Below are 17,859 nucleotides of genomic sequence, written 5' to 3' on the forward strand. Positions count from 1 at the left end.
TAATTACATGTATTTCAGTACTTTTTATAAATTATTTCCGTTGGCTAATGTTAGAATGTAACGTTAAGAATCCAGAACATTTCTAGGACTAACGTTAACGCTAACAATATCATGCAACATTAATTTTCATCATAACGTCATTGTGAAAGGTCTACAATGAAATACATGTAATTTTGAATTTCTAGATCTAACGTTAACATTAACGTTTTAACATCGACGTAACGTTAACGCCATTGTGTATGGGCCTTAACACTAACGTTTTAACATCGACGTAACGTTAACGCCATTGTGAAAGGGCTGTAACCGTAAGGCAGCGAATTCCAGTTGCATATGGCTTCAAAAACACCCTATATATTTACATTTCGCGACATGACATAATATCCTAGCATAAGATCGCGAGATTTGGACATGAATGCTTGACGAAGATTAAGATTCTGAATCTGAATGACAGCATTGAGCAAAAAGTAAAACTTACAAATGATTTGCTTGATCGCATCGACCACTCACCAAGATAAAGAATGGAGTATAATTGCGATTATTAACAATATTTTCGTTGTAACTTTTTGAAATTATTTTTTACTTCTACTTTATTTATTAAACGATCGCGTACTGCATTCAACGTGGGATCGCGTTATCATCCCATCATCGCATGTTGTTGGTTTTGCCACATAACGACATAACCTCAATTCAATTCGAATTCCTCAACACAGTTGTCAAATAAATGGAAGTTAAAGTGGGTTTTAAAGCCGGGGGCTCCTTTGTAGAGCTCCCACCGCAGTTTTCGCATAGTTCTGAGTAAGTCTATCAATTCTTTTTAGTACTTTATCAAGTTGACGGTCTTTCAGGAACGTGTATGTCGCCTGGAGGAACAAAATTTTGGGGTACAACAGCAAAACGGGGATTTTGTTCGCCGAGTTTAAAGGAGTGAAAAATCACATTGTGGGTTTTGGGGTGCACTACTATGATTCGCACGAATGCATCACCGCCTGTTCCTACACTGGTGAGGTGGTCACGTGGAAGGTTGTTACCTACTTCAAAATTTTTAATAAGGTCAGTTGCCACTATTTTTTAGTATAGAACTGTTTAATTCGATTTTCTTGTAGAAAATTAAGAAGGATAAAATAGTGACTTTCCATATTATACCGTCAGAGGGCGACCTCAAGGCGCTGATTTCTTTCAAGGACACAGGGGCAGTCTGCTTCTGTGTGTATGATTTACTCGAGGAAACAAATCAACAGTACAATCTAAAGATCAATTCAAATCAATTCCACATAGATTTTTGTGGCAGCAAATATTTTGCCATTGTACATGGGCGTGTTTTAAATGTTGTAATGTACAAGAACCTATTAAAAACTTACAATCATTGCATTGAACAAAGTAGAGAATTTACGCGTGTGGCTTGTCACCCAGACGAGAAAATAATCTTGACGGGTGACAACACTGGTAGGGTGGTGGCATGGCAAAAAATATTTTCTAATGAACCATCACAAGCTGTGTTTCACTGGCATACTCTCCCAGTTAGGTGTTTGGGGTTTTCTACGATCGGTAGTCACTTTTACAGCGGCGGTAACGAATCGGTTTTAGTCAGGTGGCAACTTCACAACCCACTAGAAAAAAAATTCTTGCCGAGATTGCCGTCAACTATAGCCCAGATTTCTGTGTCGACAAACAACAAATTCATCGCCGTCTCTACAGAGGACAATGCTGTAAGAATCTTAGATTCTAAATTAGACAGCGTCAGCTTGATCCAGCATTTAGTCATCGGCGATAATTTTCAAACCGGGATAGTCTACGATCCCAGAACTAGGGCCCTCGTAATGAACGGGAACGTGGGCCAGGTCCAGTTTTACTCGACAAATGACAACAGCCTGTTGTACAATGTAAGTAAATGCGTTTTGTTTCGCAATAAAAATATTGTGAATCGTTAGGTGGACGTCGTGGGACAAAATAAAATAAGCAGCGAGCGCAATTGTAACATCGAAAATACGCAAGTCTCGAAGATCGCGGTCAGCAAGAACGGATTGTGGATGGTCACCGTTGAAAGTCGCGACGATCCGGAGTTTTCGCACGAGTTGAGGATGAAATTCTGGAAATTTGATTTCCGCAAACAAAAGTGAGAATTAATTTTTTTGTTGTTGACAAATCATCACGTAAATGTTGCAGTTTTAAATTGAACACGGCTGTGGAGAACCCTCACGAGAATTACATAAATTCCATTGCTTTCCCACCGACTGACAGCAAAGAATTAAAGTTTGTCAGCGTAGGAGGAGATAAAAAGTTCTACGTGTGGTTCTTGACCGAAACGGAAAATGTCGGTAGTAAGTATTTTAAATTTGGCGCCGACAGTTGGTCACAATGGCGCCGAAATTCATCCCGAATAGCGCGACCTTCAAATTTTAATTTTAGCCAAAACCGAAATTTGGAAAGGTCTCCGCGTTGGATATTATCACGACCTCCCGTGCAGAGCTGTTTCTTTCTCGACCGACGGCTCACTGGTGGCAGTGAGTTTTGACAGCATCGTGACCACGTGGGTTCCAGATTCCTGTCAACTGAAATGTTCCCTGGGGCACCCCATTTTTAAAAAACAAATCACGCAAGTGGAGTTTGGGACGAGCAATCAGTGTCATCTGTTGGTGGCAGCGAGCGACGAAAGATTGAGCGTCTGGAACCTGCTGACGTTGACCATGATGTGGACTGTACCGGTGCATGTTTCACTCTTGATGGCAGACCCTGTCACAGCGAATATGGCAATAATAACAAAAGAAAACGCAAGTAAGTGCGTTTGCGCAGTTTTGAACGGCGTCTTTATGATATTTTTCAGTTTTCGTGTTCGCTCCAAATTCACCTGAACCCGTTTTTTCAAGCATGACACTCTTAAAACACACACATCACAGAACGATCTGCGGTGCGGCTTTTGTGCCAACTAAATACAGCAACGATATCCGATTGAGGTGGTTTCAGAGGTCACCAATTTATTTTATTGACGACAAGAAGGTAGGTTTTAATTGTTGGGGTGAAAGTGGCTTATAGTGATTTGTTGCAGGTATTGTACTGTTTAGGTGCTGAAGACGAGAGTGTTGTTGCTACTCCTAGTAAAATTGATGAAGTTACTGGTTCACTGTTCAGTATGACAATTCCACAGGCGCAGTCAGATAAAAGTAAAGGGAAAGAGCCTGTTCAACATCTCTACGAGAAGGACGTGGGACGGAAAATTTTGAAAAAGGTTTGTATAGGATCGCTGAAAGGGTTTAAACAGGATTAAAGAGTTATGTCAAAAATGACAGGTTGTAATTTGTATTTGTCAAGGTGGTAGTAATGGAGTGTGTTTCAGTATTTGGAGGCCCCGATCCAGACGATGATCCCCATAAGGCTGATGTGCGGTTCGCTATTGAGGTCGATGGTGCTCCAGAGAGATTAGAAATGAGGTGTTTTATAAATAAAATAAAATGTTTTATAAATAAAATTAAGTTGGCATTGTTGGTTGCCTATCCCTTTGCCCGAATCCTGATCCATCTTTTGGGGGCCCGACGAGACGTCAGCTTCGAACCTCCGGACGTCATCGCGCTTTATCTGACCATGATTTGTCGCAATTTCGTAAATCTTTGCTCAACCTTACGTAAGAACCGTCGACCCGGGAATTTTCCGGATCGCATCGGCCGCGCCTGTCCCCCGAAAAACACTCGAAATATTTTTTGACACCTGTCACATTTGAATTTCCGTCCGGCCGTGTTCGCAAAAATCGGCGCTCTAAAATTAATTGTTTGTGCAAAGGGCGTCCACTTATAGTGCGTTCCGCTCGGCAGCGATGTGCGCCTGTACTAAATCGAGTGCGCTTAGGGGGGGTTATTTTCGAAGCACGTGCTAAACAAAATGTTCCTGTCGCTGTAAAATATCGTATCGTTGGACATTTTTTTAAATTACAGACGCGAACTAAACCCGTGTAAAATTCGAAACGAGGACGGCTGTGTGATATTGTGCGGTGTACAAAATGGCTCTTGGTGCAGCGGTGAACACTTCCGAACCCACGACCAACAATAACCTAAACGATGCAGTCGACAAAGTCAGTAAAAATAAACCTGAAGAGGGCAAAATTGCAGGTCAGTGGAATTGTGTGCGGGGCGAGGGCCGGGTTTGGGGTGCCGGACGCTATTACGACACTGTTACGTAACCGGCTCGCAGGAAAAACGGGCTTTTTGGGGCCCCGGCGGCGTCGCCGCGTGCCAAGGGGGGGCCGCACCATGTTGGGAAACCGTCGGTGATATCTTTTCCGATTTACGACAGATATTTATTGATGAACTTGGACCTTGGCTCTTGTATAAGCCGGTATGCTATTTGTAAGAAGTGGTACACGGTACGGTGCCAGTCTTATCACTTCGGCCTTTTTTGTCCTATTATGTATGCATCGTCATTATTGTTTGAACGCTCAAACACCGACCATTTTAAAGCCGGATGTTTGCCAAGGGCCGTTCAACCTTATCCCTATTCAATTATACCAACAATGTCGACCCCCCTTCGTATCAACTTAGTAAGATGGCAATCTTAATAGTGCTGAATTAATCTATCAAGAAACATTTCATTATAAAACATTCAGGTCATCATTGATCGGCACGCATTATTAAGAAACAAAGACAATCCAAATCTTCTGTCACTTCTTAAAACCATGTCTTAGCTTCAGCCGGCGTCACGTTAACCTCTTCCAAAAACGTCAAAATTGACAGTTTTTCATCGTAGCGGTCAAGTCAACTTGCGATAAATTCTGATTTCGCACAGTTCATCATGTTTTGGTGGCACCTAACAAACATCTAAGGTCATTTGAAAGGGAGAAGTCATTGTGAATAATAAGTTGCAAATGAAATGCAAACATTCGTCCACGTGTCTTGTCTCATTTTTTTTTACATAGATAGTAAACGTCTTTCGTTCTGGGAACAGTCGAAAATAACCGTCCCTGACGTAAACAATCGCTCATTAAAATTTAACACTCTGCATTATGTGTCAGGCAGAGCTTTTGTGCCTAGAAAAACGCATTGTTTGTTGAAGCTTGGTCAGAGCTGTGTTCCAGGAGGATTTTTAAATTAGACCTGAGGGAACTGACGGAACTTTTTAAATTCGATTTTTACCAAAATCCGATACGGTTGTAATCCGGTTGTTATGCTGGCGATTTCACAACACCAGCTCCAGCTACTTTTTGACCACTTTTATGTGTGGCTGGACATTTGTTTTGGTGGAAGGAAACCAAGTGAAACCAGTTCATTGTCTGATAATTTTATTTTTGTTCGAGCTGATTGATTTTTCGGTGTTTTGTGACCGATTTAACTTCAAACCGTAGAATTGTTAGTCAAGGTAGAAATACGCTCTGACCTCAACCAATCAATTATTTTTTAACGTAAAAACTGAAAAAGTGTTGTTGTGACATTGATATTCGATTTGTCGTGTAGCTAAGTACAAGAAACGAGCCTTGCGTGGTAGAAAAAAAGAATGTACTTAAAGATTTTGTTAAACAGTTTGACATATTTTTTTTTTTTTTGTTCGACACTGTCAGAATTTCAGAATTTTCTCCTATGTGAACAGATTTTGATAAATTTGACAGCTTGTCAAAACGAAATGTCAAGTTAGTTTTAAAGATTTTAAGCGATTTGGAGCTTTTAAGGGGGTCGTCGAACAAAAAAAAAACGTTGCATTCAACTCATTCTTGTGTAAATTGGACTTTTTTTGGCACTCGTGGGCCTTAAAAAAGCCCAATTTACACACGAACTCGTTAAATAAATAAGTAAATAACTATAAAACCCCATTCACAAAGTCAGATTTCGTCGACTCGTCTTGTCAATGACAATATTGGAAGGTGGCAGCCCCAAAAAATTCCGTTTTTGTTCATTATGTGTTTCGATGGTAGCGCAAACATTGCGCGAGTAGCCGATTCTATTTTCGGTGCATGTTTGTCATTAAATTCAATATATAACTGTGTTAAGTACTTTCAAGGTAAAAGAGAACTTGCCGAATTAATCTCCGTTGATAATAATGTAAATACATAAGGATTATTTTTGGAGCAGTTATCTCGTCTAATTAGCGATTTTTGCTGTGAAGTCTTGTGAAGATTCAATCTGTTTTTCAGTTGTCAACGGCAACAGCGTCGACACACCGCTACAGAACGGTCACGTGGACGCCACTCCAGGTAGGAGCCCCCCTCGCCCACCCCGTCAAAGTAATAAATTTCGGTTCGCAGAGAAACAGACCAAAGATGCCGAAGAGTCGGAGAAGAAAGAGCTCGACGAGAGCAAGAGCAAGGACGAGGTGGTGTTCATCCAAGACGTAGGTTTCTCCGTGAAGATCGTGAGTCCCGGCGCCGAGCCCTTCGACATCCAAGTGTCGAGCATGGAGCTGGTGCAGGAGATCCACCAGCTGTTGATGGACCGCGAGGACAGCTGCCACAGGACGTGCTTCTCGCTGCAGCTCGACGGCAACACTTTGGACAACTTCGCCGAGCTGAAGAACATCGAGGGGCTGAAAGAGGGCTCGCTGATCAGAGTAGTGGAGGAGCCGTACACGATGCGCGAGGCGCGAATCCACGTCAGACACGTGCGAGACCTGCTCAAGTCCCTGGACCCGGCGGACGCGTACAACGGGACCGAGTGCAGTTCTTTGAGTTTTCTCAACACCGTCACGCAGGGCGACATCTTGGAGAAGAAGAAGATGCGCCCGGAGAGCGTCGATTGTACGCCTCCGGATTACATCATGCCGGACAGCAAGGATCGGCCGCTGACGGCGCTGCAGCCCCAGCTCAAGGACCAGAAGGTGGCGCAGTGCGTCAAGGTGTTGACGACGTCGGCGTGGAATCCGCCCCCGGGGTACCGAAAGATCCACGGCGATCTTATGTACCTCTACGTGGTCACGTTAGAGGATAAGCACTACTACATATCGGCGTGCTCGCGCGGTTTCTACATCAACCAGTAGGTCTCCTCTGGGGGTGGGTCTCGATTGATTGATCGATGGGTGTTCCTTGCAGGTCTACGGCGGAAGAATTCAATCCTAAATCAGCCACTCCTAGTCATTTGTGCCATTCTTTGATAGAGTTACTCAATCAAATTTCGCCCCAGTTCAAGCGGAATTTCGCCCTCTTGCAGAAGAAGAGGAGTCAGAGGCACCCGTTCGAGAGGGTGGCCACGCCGTATCAGCTGTACACGTGGACGGCGCCCATGATGGACCATACCATTGATGCCATCAGGGCCGAAGACAGTAAGTCCAATCAGAATTCACCATTGGATCTGTCTAAAAATTTAACAAAATTACTAACAATTGACAAGGTTGTACTTTCTCGTCTCTATTTTTTCAAATGAATTCGCTAAAGCATTTGTAAATATTGACGAAATTGTAGCGGTTTTTTCAATTTTTTGTGCGTTTAATTTTTAAATAATCGAAGGTCTGGAAATTTGGAACACCGTTTTCAAAAAATTAGTTATAATTCATGAAAATTTCGCTTGAAATCAGCCGAACAAGTGAACAGTAGAGTCCCATTGTGAGACTATTTTGTTTGCGTTGATCCTATTTAATGAAAAGTAGAACTAAACCGCCCTTACAACAAAATAACTTGGCCACAGTTAACCCCAAATTGTGCATTTGACGTTTCTGTACATTGCTGCCAACTTACGAAAAGTTGTCACGTTTAGTCCTTTCCAGAGAGTGTCGACTATGAAAATTTGCAAATGGAGTTAAAAAAAATGTTGGCAAAGTGCAAAATAGCTTTCTACAAGTAAATATGCAAGTCTGGCTATAGTTTGTGTTATTTATATTTATGTTTACCACACCTCGGGCGCAGATATTTAAGAATTTTACTTTTGTCGAAGATTACGTCCGATGCACCCAAAAATTGATTTTAACTAGAAAACAGAAAATATTCATGATGGCATCTTATTTTCGAAATTGGTGCGAAAAAAATAGTGACCGAATTTAAGAAAACCTTGTTTTCGGCAAAAATTTGACATTTGGCAAAAATTTGACATTTCTAACCTCATTGTACCGTCTCTTTTATTTAGCGCCACACGTTTTCTGCAGCCGTTATTTTGTTGATCATGTTGCATATTTGATTTTTTCGGTCAAGTATGACCTTCACCGACCTTCCTTTCAGCGTTCTCCTCGAAACTGGGCTACGAGGAGCACATCCCCGGCCAGACCAGAGACTGGAACGAAGAACTGCAAACTACGAGAGAGCTGCCGAGGAAGACTCTGCCGGAGCGCCTCCTCCGCGAGAGGGCGATTTTCAAGGTGCACAGCGACTTCGTGGCGGCCGCCACGAGAGGCGCCATGGCCGTGATCGACGGGAACGTGATGGCGATAAATCCGGGCGAAGAGGCCAAGATGCAGATGTTCATCTGGAACAATATCTTCTTCTCGCTCGGTTTCGACGTGAGGGATCACTACAAGGAGTTGGGAGGGGACGCGGCCGCTTTTGTGGCACCTGTAGGTGTCTCCACTTTACACTCTTCTCTTATAAATTGTTTTTGCGTTTTTAGCGAAACGACTTGCAAGGTGTTCGCGTTTACAGCGCCGTAGACCTGCCGGGACTCTTTACTTTGGGTACCGTGGTCATCGACTATAGAGGCTATAGAGTTACGGCTCAGTCGATAATCCCCGGGATTTTGGAGCGGGAACAGGAACAGTCAGTCGTGTACGGTTCCATCGATTTTGGCAAGACCGTCCTGACCCACCCCAAATACTTAGATTTGGTAATTTTTTCCAGAAGTGACTCGCACAAGTATAATTCCTTTTGTCTTTAGTTGAACAAAGCCGGCCAACAGTTGAAAATATTACCTCATCATGTACTTAACGACAAGGACGAACCGGTCGAACTGTGTTCGAGCGTCGAATGTAAAGGGATCATAGGGAATGACGGTAGACACTACATTTTGGACTTGCTGAGGACTTTCCCTCCAGATGTGAACTTTTTGCAATGTAATTCGTCACATCCGCCGTTGGGTTTGTTTGTCACGATGTTTGTTTCAGTGGACGAAGAGTTAAGTAAAGAAGTGAAGCTGTTGGGTTTTCCGATCAAGCACAAGCACAAGTTGTGCTGTTTGCGCCAAGAGTTGATCGACAGCTTCGTCGACTCGCGCTACATGATGTTTATCAAATACGCGGCATATCACTTGCAACAGTTGAACATACGCAAGGGCGACGTCAAACTTAATAACAATCAGGCAATCGAAGAAAATAAGACTGACAAAGGCGGTGACCAGAAGGGCGAAGCGAAGGTCGACGAAAACGCCGACAAAAACGATCAGATCGAGGACGAGGAGGCGAAGAAGATCGTCGAGAGCATCACCGACGGTAGTAAGATCGAACGTATGGCATTTTCGTTTTGTTCCAAGTTGAATTGATACATTGAAGAATTGCAGTTGAGGAGAGCACCAAGAACATCGTGAAGACGGCGGCCGTGGCTGTTGGCTCTCTCAAGGACACGGAATTCGACATTCGATTCAATCCCGACGTGTACTCGCCCGGAATCAAACACTGTGATCATTTGGATCCGCCGATCAAGAGCCAGAGGCAACTCGTCAAGGATGCGGCCGAATTTTTGCTCACGGTTCAAATTCCAACATTTGTAAGTCCGGGGGCGTGAGAGGGCACATGTGAAGCCCCAAGGTCACGCGACGGCCATTTGCCAACTAGGCAAAAAGCATCTACTTTATTTATTCGTTGTTCTTACGTAGCACATATGGTTGACACCTGACCTTGAGACTTTCCATTGTTACTTATTAGTGGTTAATGGAAGTTTGCCGCGAAATTCTTGATTTGTTAAATGTCAGAAGTAAAAGTTTATTCGTTTGTAGATTCGCGACTGCTTGGATCACTCTTCGGCACCGATGGACGGTTTCACCCTTTCCGAAGCAATGCACAATCGCGGCATAAACATTAGATATTTGGGCAAAGTCACGAATTTATTAGCAAAAGTGAAACAGCTGGAGTATTTGCAGAGTATCGCAGTGGCTGAATTGTTGTTGAGAGCGGCCAAACACATTTTTACCGTGTATTTGCAGGTTTGTTGTTGCTCGTAATGGGTCGATAATATTTCTAAATCGTGATTTCGATTCAGGGATCGGAAATGATGAACTTGTCGATAGCTATTGCTCACTTCTTGAATTGCTTCCTCTATTCAGGACAAGTCCCAAATCCTCTGCAAGGCACAGACGAGGTGAGTCTTTATAAGGTGAACGTTAAGGATTTTTTAACGTGAATGGCGGCACGTGTAAAATGTGTATTGAATAACTTTGGAAGTTATAAAAACAGTGTCATAATCTGGTCTATTTATACATATTCAGTTAGTTTCCACTGTCGCTTTTTATTTCAAGCGTCGCTCGTCCTTGAACTAAAATAGCCACATTTTGACAAAACTGTAATATGTCGGATCTCCTTGAACTGGGGACAAAAATAAATCGCGTCCCGACCGGCCGAATGATTCTTTCTTTTCCTTTTAGAGCAAAAATAACAGGAAACGCAACAAACGCCGCGGCAAGATGAACCCTCTCGCTTGCAACGACAATAACGAATGGGCGAATCTCACCCCGAAATCGCTCTGGTCCCAGCTGAAGCAGGAGCTGAAATCGTACTTCGACTACGAACTGTCGACCAACGACATCGACGCCGCCATCGAGACGTACTCCTTGCAGAAAATATCGCTTCTGAGAGGGTTCTGTCTGAAGACCGGCACCCAGATCTTGCTCAGGGACTACCACTTCGAGTCCAAGAACAAGTTGATATTCTACGAGGAGGACATCCTCAACATCTTCCCCATAGTGAAGCACATCAATCCTAGGGCGACGGACGCCTACAATTTCTACACGACGGGACAGAACAAGATCCAGCAGGGATACCTGAAAGACGGCTACGAGCTGATCAGCGAAGCGTTGAATTTGCTGAACAACGTGTACGGGGTCATGCACCCGGAGATCGCCCAGTGCTTGCGAATGATCGCCCGGCTGAACTACATCATGGGGGAACACACGGAGGCCATGGCGTACCAACAGAAAGCCGTGCTGATGTCGGAGAGGGTCAACGGGATCGACCACCCCTACACCATCACCGAATATGTGAGTCGGGGTCGACGCGAGAGGGGGTTAGTGTAGTTTTCGGTTTTCAGGCACACCTCGCCTTATATTGCTTCGCCAACAGCCAAGTCAGCACCGCCCTCAAGCTGTTGTACAGGGCGAGATATCTAGCTGTGCTGGTGTGCGGCGAGAACCACCCAGAAGTTGCCTTGCTCGATGTAAGTAGACTCGACCGGAGTAAAACGACGAATCTCACAAATCTTTCCGTTTCAAGAGCAATATCAGTTTAATTCTTCACGCCGTCGGCGAGTACGACCTTTCTTTGCGTTTCTTAGAAAAGGCCTTAGCTTTAAATATCAAATATTACGGGGCCAAATCTCTCAAAGTCGCTGTTACCTATCACCTGGTGGCGCGGACCCAGAGTTGCACCGGCAACTTCCGCAACGCCCTCGCCAACGAAAAAGAAGCGTACGCCATCTACAAACAGCAAGTAAGTGGCCAAAAAGACAACGAATAGTTGCATTTACTGCTGCGAAGTTAGCCACGACTGATACGTCAGTTTAGTGACAGATCGGTCGATGCTGGCAACTTGACAAAATTGAAATCCCGGAAGGGGGCTGTTTTTAATCGATTGTTGTTTGTGTTAGCTGGGAGAAAACCACGAAAAGACTAAAGAATCATCGGAGTGCTTGAAACACTTGACGCAGCAGGCTGTAGTGTTGCAGAAAAAAATGAACGAGATATATACAGGTAAAAACGGAGCTTCACTGCCACCAATTCAAATTCAACCGCCTTCCATGAGTTCAGTCTTGGACATGTTAAACGTAATCAACGGAATTTTGTTTGTTCAAATAAGGTGAGTGGATCGAGTAGTGCGATTGTTGTTTTAACGCCGCGGTTGCAGTCAAGAAGATATAGAGAATTTCAAAGCCGAGATCGAGAAGAGACAGTTGACCGAGGAGAACGAAGCGGAAGATGAGAAGACGAAACCGGAAGCTTTGGAAAATTAGAGGATTTTTAGTTGTAATAGGAATTGAAGGATAGACGTCTCGTTAGTACATTTGTAGTGGTTCTTGTGCGTGCATTTTCCTACAAGTCAGTAACATGCATTTTTATCGCTCAACGTAATACTAGTCAAAAGTAAGAAACTGCCTTCCACTATTATAAATCGTTGTTAAAAGGTGTACGTTTTTCGAGTGATCTAGTGTTGTGGATTTTCCCAAGTACTGCGCTGTTGTTGTTGTAAGTTAATGCGAAACGATGCTGTTGTTTTTGTGATACGCAATGAATATCTATCTAATCGTAGTTAAATTTGTGATTAACACTAATCAATTTTGGTAAACATGCATGTTGCCTGAACAGCGGGGAAATTATTTTTTATTGTATTTTCATTTGATGCGCCAACTTTAGTAAGGTGCAGTTTTCTATGATAGTTAGGTTTTTTTTGTAATCTAAATTTTGTTAAAATAAATCCAGTTGATTACATTGTCGTCCTTCGATTCGCCTCGACCCTCACAAAAACACCAATTAATTTCCAGTTTTTGCGGCCCGTCCGACCGGATTTGTTTATTTAATTGCTTTGTAATACCTAATCAGGCGGCAACAACGCCGTCTCCCGGGCCGATCGACCAGAGCGGAATTATTTTCACCGCTTCGCCTTCACGTTCCTCTTGATCCTGAAATAGAGCTGAATTTCTCCCGGGCCTGTCATCAAGCTCTTCATCTGATCGAACGTCACGACGACGCACTTCCCGGATTCGTAAATTTCATTTGCGTCGACGGCGTCCGTGTGACACAATTCGGTTACGGCAAATTTCCGGACGTCGTCGCTGATTACCACCTCGTAGCAGTAGCTGACGGCTTCGTCTTGAGGCCCCACGTACTGGCACACCCAGTACGCCGCCCTCTCCTCGCTCAGCAGCCGGTGCTTGAACCAGAAGAGGCGGTTGCGCTTCCGGATCAGCTCGATGTCGTAGGAGTCGCTGTCGAAGGAGACGCTCATGTCGATGACGTTCTCCACCTGAGACCAAACACAAAAAATGTATTCTTTCGATCAAATGAAATAAATACAAATGTCACTCTGACAAGCTATTTTTGACATCTGTCAACACTTCAAAGCCTACTCAGTCGTCGCATCGGTGTCAGACCTTCATGTAGGTCCTCTCGGGGTGAATCTTCTTGAAATGGTGCATCACGTCTTCGTAGTACCCTTTCCACTTGCAATCCCACCCCGCGAACTTGCGGCCTTCGCATCGGTACCACCGGAAGCGACACTGCTTCTGGTGCGTTTCCAGCTCTTCGCCGGCAAGCCTCATCTTGCAGCCGCGGTACTTGTACTTGCAGTCCTGCAGCGACGCCTCGATGGTGAAGCTGCCGTAGGACTTCCGGGAGAAGTTTACTCCAGCCCGGGGGCGGATTGTCGGCAACTCTTTGCTTTTGAGGCGTAACGACCGTCTTATCTGGAAATAACAGAAAAATAAATATTGACAGGGCGTAAAGTCGAGGGTGATCGAGAGGGTTGCGTTTATGGCAGGACCTGGACGGGGGTGAGGTAAGTGGGGGCGGTTTATCGTTCTGCTGATGAGGTCTTTATTTCTTTGGGGTTTTAGTGTGCGTGGTTATCTGGGGGCGGTGCAGGACAAAAGCTCAAAGATAAAGACCAGTACGTAGGTTTTACGATTCGGAACATTTTACAATTGTGTCGGTAGCCGAGATCAATTAAATTTTTTTTTTAATAAATTGTACCAAGGGAAATTTTATTCAGTTATGTTCTGGGTGTATTACTGGTTGCATATCCCAAGTCAACAATCTACCTGAGCTTCATGAAACGACACTGAAAATTTTATTCTCTTTTAACTTACTCTGAAACCATAAAAAGTATTATCATCTAAATTTTCGTCCCGTGTTTAACGAGTTCTGGAAATGTTACGACCTATTAAAGTTTTATCAGAGCTTTCAGTTTGTAACCACCATATTGGATTTCATTGGCTCAATTTTTTTAGTTGTTTTGTAAACATACTTTAAAGATGTACTACGAAATAATACCATTTTTTCATTGAGAATTTGATGTGGCTAATCAAAGTCCAGTTTTGCAAATTAGATAATTAGATTGCGCGCGTGGCAGTTGCATCCTACAAAAATTAATTAAAAAGATTAATGAAAAATATTCATTAACGGTTGAGTGCACGCAACACAGTTATTTTTGGTTTTTCGTGTCGAATTTCCATAAATTACAATTTCAGCGTAAAAGGATTGAAAACGCGGTTTCTGGTGATGAAGCGATAAAATATAATAAATCCGTTTAATCAATAAAAGAATATGAAATTCCGAAATGTCGCATGCATGAACATTTAAAATTAAAATGCAAAGCTATCACGGTTTATTTTACAAGCACAAATGAGTTTTGTTTTACGACGGCACGTGTATTAAACGTCAAAGGAAAATTTCACCGAAATCTCAAATTAAACACAGTTTAGTTCTGTTGCAAAGGACAAAACAAAAATTAATCACACAGGTAATAGGCGAATATTTCGAATTTTCAGGACACAATGCCTAATAACGTCGCCCACTTATTGAACTGGAGACTACAGGGCGCGAACAGGTATCTCGCGAAATTAATATGTGCTTTAATAACTCATTCAAGAGATGTCTGCTAAGTGAGAGTTATGGAGGGAGTTGGTAATTGCGCTCGATTTGTCTGTCATGTCAAGTCCTTGTAAATATAAATTCAAAACAAAAATACAAAACCGTAAGAATAAAGCCAAGTGAAATAATTAATTCGAGAGGGAGACACAAGTCTTGAAAACTTTTTAACATCGCGGATTTATGTTAATACAATGATGCCAAATTACATTTGAAACTCTATTAATTCTTGTCAATTTTATGCAGATTACCCAATTATCCAAGAGTGACTCGCGTTTGTTTTAATAAGAACAGAACTCAACGCAAATCATTTGCGTTTATAATTTCGCGTCTGGTGTAAAAGTAAAATAATTTGGATTTACAGCCGAGACAGGTTTGCTCGACTGCAAGAAATAAACATTTGTATCGACTGGTTTTGTCTCCTGAATTAAGAGAAAATTCGAATATTTTTCAAGTGAAAACTTCTTTAGGCGCGCCACATGCATTTTATTCCCGGGCAGTGAATTAGTTTCATGCGACACGGTAAAATCGTTCGCAGCACGACACGGTAAGCTAAAATCAAGGGAGTCGAGTTTTTTAGCGGAGCGAGCGAAAAACAATCAACTGTGCGTCACTTGTCAATTTTAAATTTTCATTGTACGTTGTGTTGTGACCTGACTGACCTCAGTACAGAGCTGCAGGAGTAACTGTATATATATACAGGATATTTCACGAGTGATAATGAGCCTGACGTAATTTAAAATGCAACCCACACTATACTTCCGAAAAAAGCTGGCTACTGTCATCAAAATGTCCGGCTTTTTTTGAAAATGTATTGTGGGTTGAATTTATTAATCCGTCAGGCGCATTATCACTCGTGAAATACCCTGCATAGTTTTATATAATATAAACGATAAAGACACGACAAATATTGTAAGTTTACAGATGAATGTGGGATTTAATACGTACAATCGCGGCCATCCAAAAGTGAACGATAGCTTGCGAAAATTTCCGTATTTTTCGTTAGATTAAATCAGGCTGTATTCATTGGCGTTCGTGCAGCAGGCGTTACTATTTTAATAATAAAAAGTTGTAATAATAAAAATGAGACTGAGAAGTAATTAATACATTATTAAAGTGAAAGTAAACTTTAGTAAAGAAACCTTTTCAACACCTATTCGCATTGGCCTCTCAAGCCTGTTTTCTTGCCAACCCCTCTTTATATTGAAGATGCAAGTCTTACTGCAATGTAATTCTCTCGCCACAGCAGCCAACGACCAATTTTCTTCTAGCTTTGCAATAGCCCTAGCTGTCTGCATCGGAGAGAGATGTGGCATTTAAAAAAAATAGTTTCAATAAATTTTTTATCGCTAGTGTCAAACTTTGACATTTTAGGACGCCTATGATTTAAAGTAAATATCAAACTACGTATAAAAAAAAATCGTTCACTTTTGGATGGCCGCGATAGTACCTAATTGTCAATTATATGGCTTCAACAATTCATCTATTGGAAAAATTTGTGTAGCAACCAGCAAAATGTGAAAAGGAAACTGGACAAATTATCATAATGCAGAGTATTGCTATCAAAACTTGTGTTGTGTTCAATATCATCGTCAGGAAAATAAAACTTAAACATCCAAACCTAACCTCACAAATTTTGCCAGAGTGTATCTCTAAAAGCGGACGTATTTGCAGTTTCTATTGAAAAATACAGATTTTTGATGTTTATTTAAAAACATTATAAAATAGGTACATATTACTTAAAATCAGTAACGAGCACCATAGAAGTTTTCACTTCTGTAGTGCGGTCTTAAGCACACACTCTTTTTTTTATTTATTTTAATTTTGAAAGGCCAGAGAAAGCATCTGAGGACGATTAATTAAGATTTGTTTTTGCCAACAACAGCCGAATATCTGAAATACGTAGGTAGTCCTTCATTAAAAATTTTATTAAACATCTTTCGCCGCAAGGAATGAAGTGAGATATATTTATTTACCTCTGTCATTGCAGCGTCTCTGCTACCGGCCACACTTTTCTTGAGAAACTAAGAACTAAGACAGTTCGAAAGCAAACCTTGGTACAGAAACGAGCCTCAACCCTCCCATTCTTCGGTAGATTTATGTCGAACAGTCCGCTCTTTAATAAACAGTGGACGCACATTCTGCGGCGTAATTATCGTAATAAATGACAATAAATAACCCGTTCTCCGATTAAATTGTCTGCAAAATGCAAATTTTCCAAAAAAATGGTCAGCGTGGGCTTCGGTTTTAAATTGCAGGAAAGCGATAGCTTGCATAACGCAGTGGAGGAAGAGCGCAGCATTGGTACGACTTCTGCTAATTAACAATCAACCCCGAGTGGAGCCCAGTTTTTGCCCCCACGCTCCAACAGGAATAGGCACACGGGAGCACATTATGCAAAGATATTTCGCCGGAAGCCCTTTTAAATTGAAAAAGAATACTCGCGTCAAGTTTAAAGTGCCAATATGAATGCAAATCATAAAAATAGGGTCTGGATTGGGCAAATCAGACTGGTCCGGTTCTGGAGAAGAAACTAGGAGGAAAATTGGTGGATCGTCATAACGTGACAGGCAAGATTGGCGCACCGGCTTCAATCAAACAACAGTTAAATAATCCGGTGGGATCCGGGCGGGAACCCGTTTTTATTTGTTTCTTTGATAGCCTGTTTCCCGGCGATTTATTGGGGATTTGGGGCGAGTCCCCTAATGCCAGCGGATAAGTAATATCGAAATTTTTTCCCACCGATCTAATTATGGAATTATTTCGCCGCGAAGAAGCTCTTTCGCGGATGCTCGTCACGACAGTGGGAAAAAAGGCGGAACGCGATAAAACGGCAATTAAATTAGCACTCGAAAATGAATGTGAGGGCTGCGGGGGCTCCGAGAGGAACGGAGTAACACTTTGCTCGTTCCGGGTGTCTGCTTCTTAAGTGGTTGTTAATTCGCTGCCGATGAGATGATTTTTATTTTTGTTTGTGTTTGTAAAGGGAAGTGCACTCGCAGGTGGGGTTGTTTCAAAGAGGGTGGGAGTGGGTTAAGGTGAGGGTGATTTTTAAATATGCACATTGGGACCGTGAGGGGTGGATATGAGGGTGCGAATGAACATGCAGTAAAGAGGGTTGCAGGAAGTCTGTGTATATTTTTTGGGGATGTGTGCGCGTCCCTAGCAAACTATTTTGGTG

General features: G+C 42.5%; 3 protein-coding genes across 4 annotated transcripts; 2 read left to right on the forward strand and 1 right to left on the reverse strand.

The window, feature by feature from the left end:
- Positions 1-616: 616 nt before the first annotated feature.
- Positions 617-3,479, forward strand: l(2)05287 (WD repeat-containing protein l(2)05287). The gene is made up of 9 exons (XM_069053895.1): positions 617-795; positions 846-1,050; positions 1,104-1,880; positions 1,929-2,113; positions 2,164-2,318; positions 2,407-2,772; positions 2,822-2,994; positions 3,044-3,223; positions 3,332-3,479. The coding sequence occupies exons 1-9, from the start codon at positions 722-724 to the stop codon at positions 3,416-3,418; spliced, it is 2,202 nt and encodes a 733-aa protein (XP_068909996.1). The 5' UTR covers positions 617-721; the 3' UTR covers positions 3,419-3,479.
- Positions 3,480-3,609: 130 nt separating this feature from the next.
- clu (clustered mitochondria protein homolog) lies at positions 3,610-12,521 on the forward strand. Of its 2 annotated transcripts, none has more exons than XM_069053865.1 (16): positions 3,610-4,097; positions 6,110-6,169; positions 6,221-6,944; positions 7,001-7,230; positions 8,120-8,451; positions 8,505-8,717; positions 8,769-8,943; positions 8,995-9,333; positions 9,387-9,592; positions 9,822-10,028; positions 10,085-10,183; positions 10,467-11,078; positions 11,129-11,254; positions 11,311-11,526; positions 11,684-11,892; positions 11,941-12,521. In XM_069053865.1, exons 1-16 carry the CDS (start codon positions 3,989-3,991, stop codon positions 12,044-12,046), a joined length of 3,963 nt encoding a protein of 1,320 aa, XP_068909966.1. In that variant the 5' UTR covers positions 3,610-3,988; the 3' UTR covers positions 12,047-12,521. The 2 variants fall into 2 exon arrangements, with proteins under 2 accessions (XP_068909966.1, XP_068909971.1); XM_069053870.1 differs by having other exon boundaries at positions 8,995-9,321.
- Positions 12,522-12,563: 42 nt separating this feature from the next.
- On the reverse strand, positions 12,564-17,616 carry LOC138135378 (E3 ubiquitin-protein ligase siah-1-like). The gene is made up of 3 exons (XM_069054098.1): positions 16,655-17,616; positions 13,184-13,495; positions 12,564-13,056 (listed from the first exon to the last, which is right to left on the reverse strand). Exons 1-3 carry the CDS (start codon positions 16,661-16,663, stop codon positions 12,682-12,684), a joined length of 696 nt encoding a protein of 231 aa, XP_068910199.1. The 5' UTR covers positions 16,664-17,616; the 3' UTR covers positions 12,564-12,681.
- Between the last annotated feature and the right edge of the window lie 243 nt (positions 17,617-17,859).

The sequence above is a fragment of the Tenebrio molitor genome, chromosome 1, assembly GCF_963966145.1.
Source record: "Tenebrio molitor chromosome 1, icTenMoli1.1, whole genome shotgun sequence".
In the NCBI taxonomy this organism is placed as follows: Eukaryota; Metazoa; Arthropoda; class Insecta; order Coleoptera; family Tenebrionidae; genus Tenebrio; species Tenebrio molitor.

What these genes read in the sequence shown, in the direction of transcription:
- clu (XM_069053865.1), top strand. Translation starts at nt 3,989, where the DNA reads ATGGCTCTTGGTGCAGCGGTGAACACTTCCGAACCCACGACCAACAAT. An exon ending in CGGCCGCTTTTGTGGCACCT is followed by an intron (nt 8,452 to 8,504) that starts GTAGGTGTCTCC and finishes TTGCGTTTTTAG; the next exon opens with CGAAACGACTTGCAAGGTGT. An exon ending in CTCTGCAAGGCACAGACGAG is followed by an intron (nt 10,184 to 10,466) that starts GTGAGTCTTTAT and finishes TTTTCCTTTTAG; the next exon opens with AGCAAAAATAACAGGAAACG.
- LOC138135378 (XM_069054098.1), bottom strand. An exon ending in CCGAGAGGACCTACATGAAG is followed by an intron (nt 13,057 to 13,183) that starts GTCTGACACCGA and finishes GTTTGGTCTCAG; the next exon opens with GTGGAGAACGTCATCGACAT.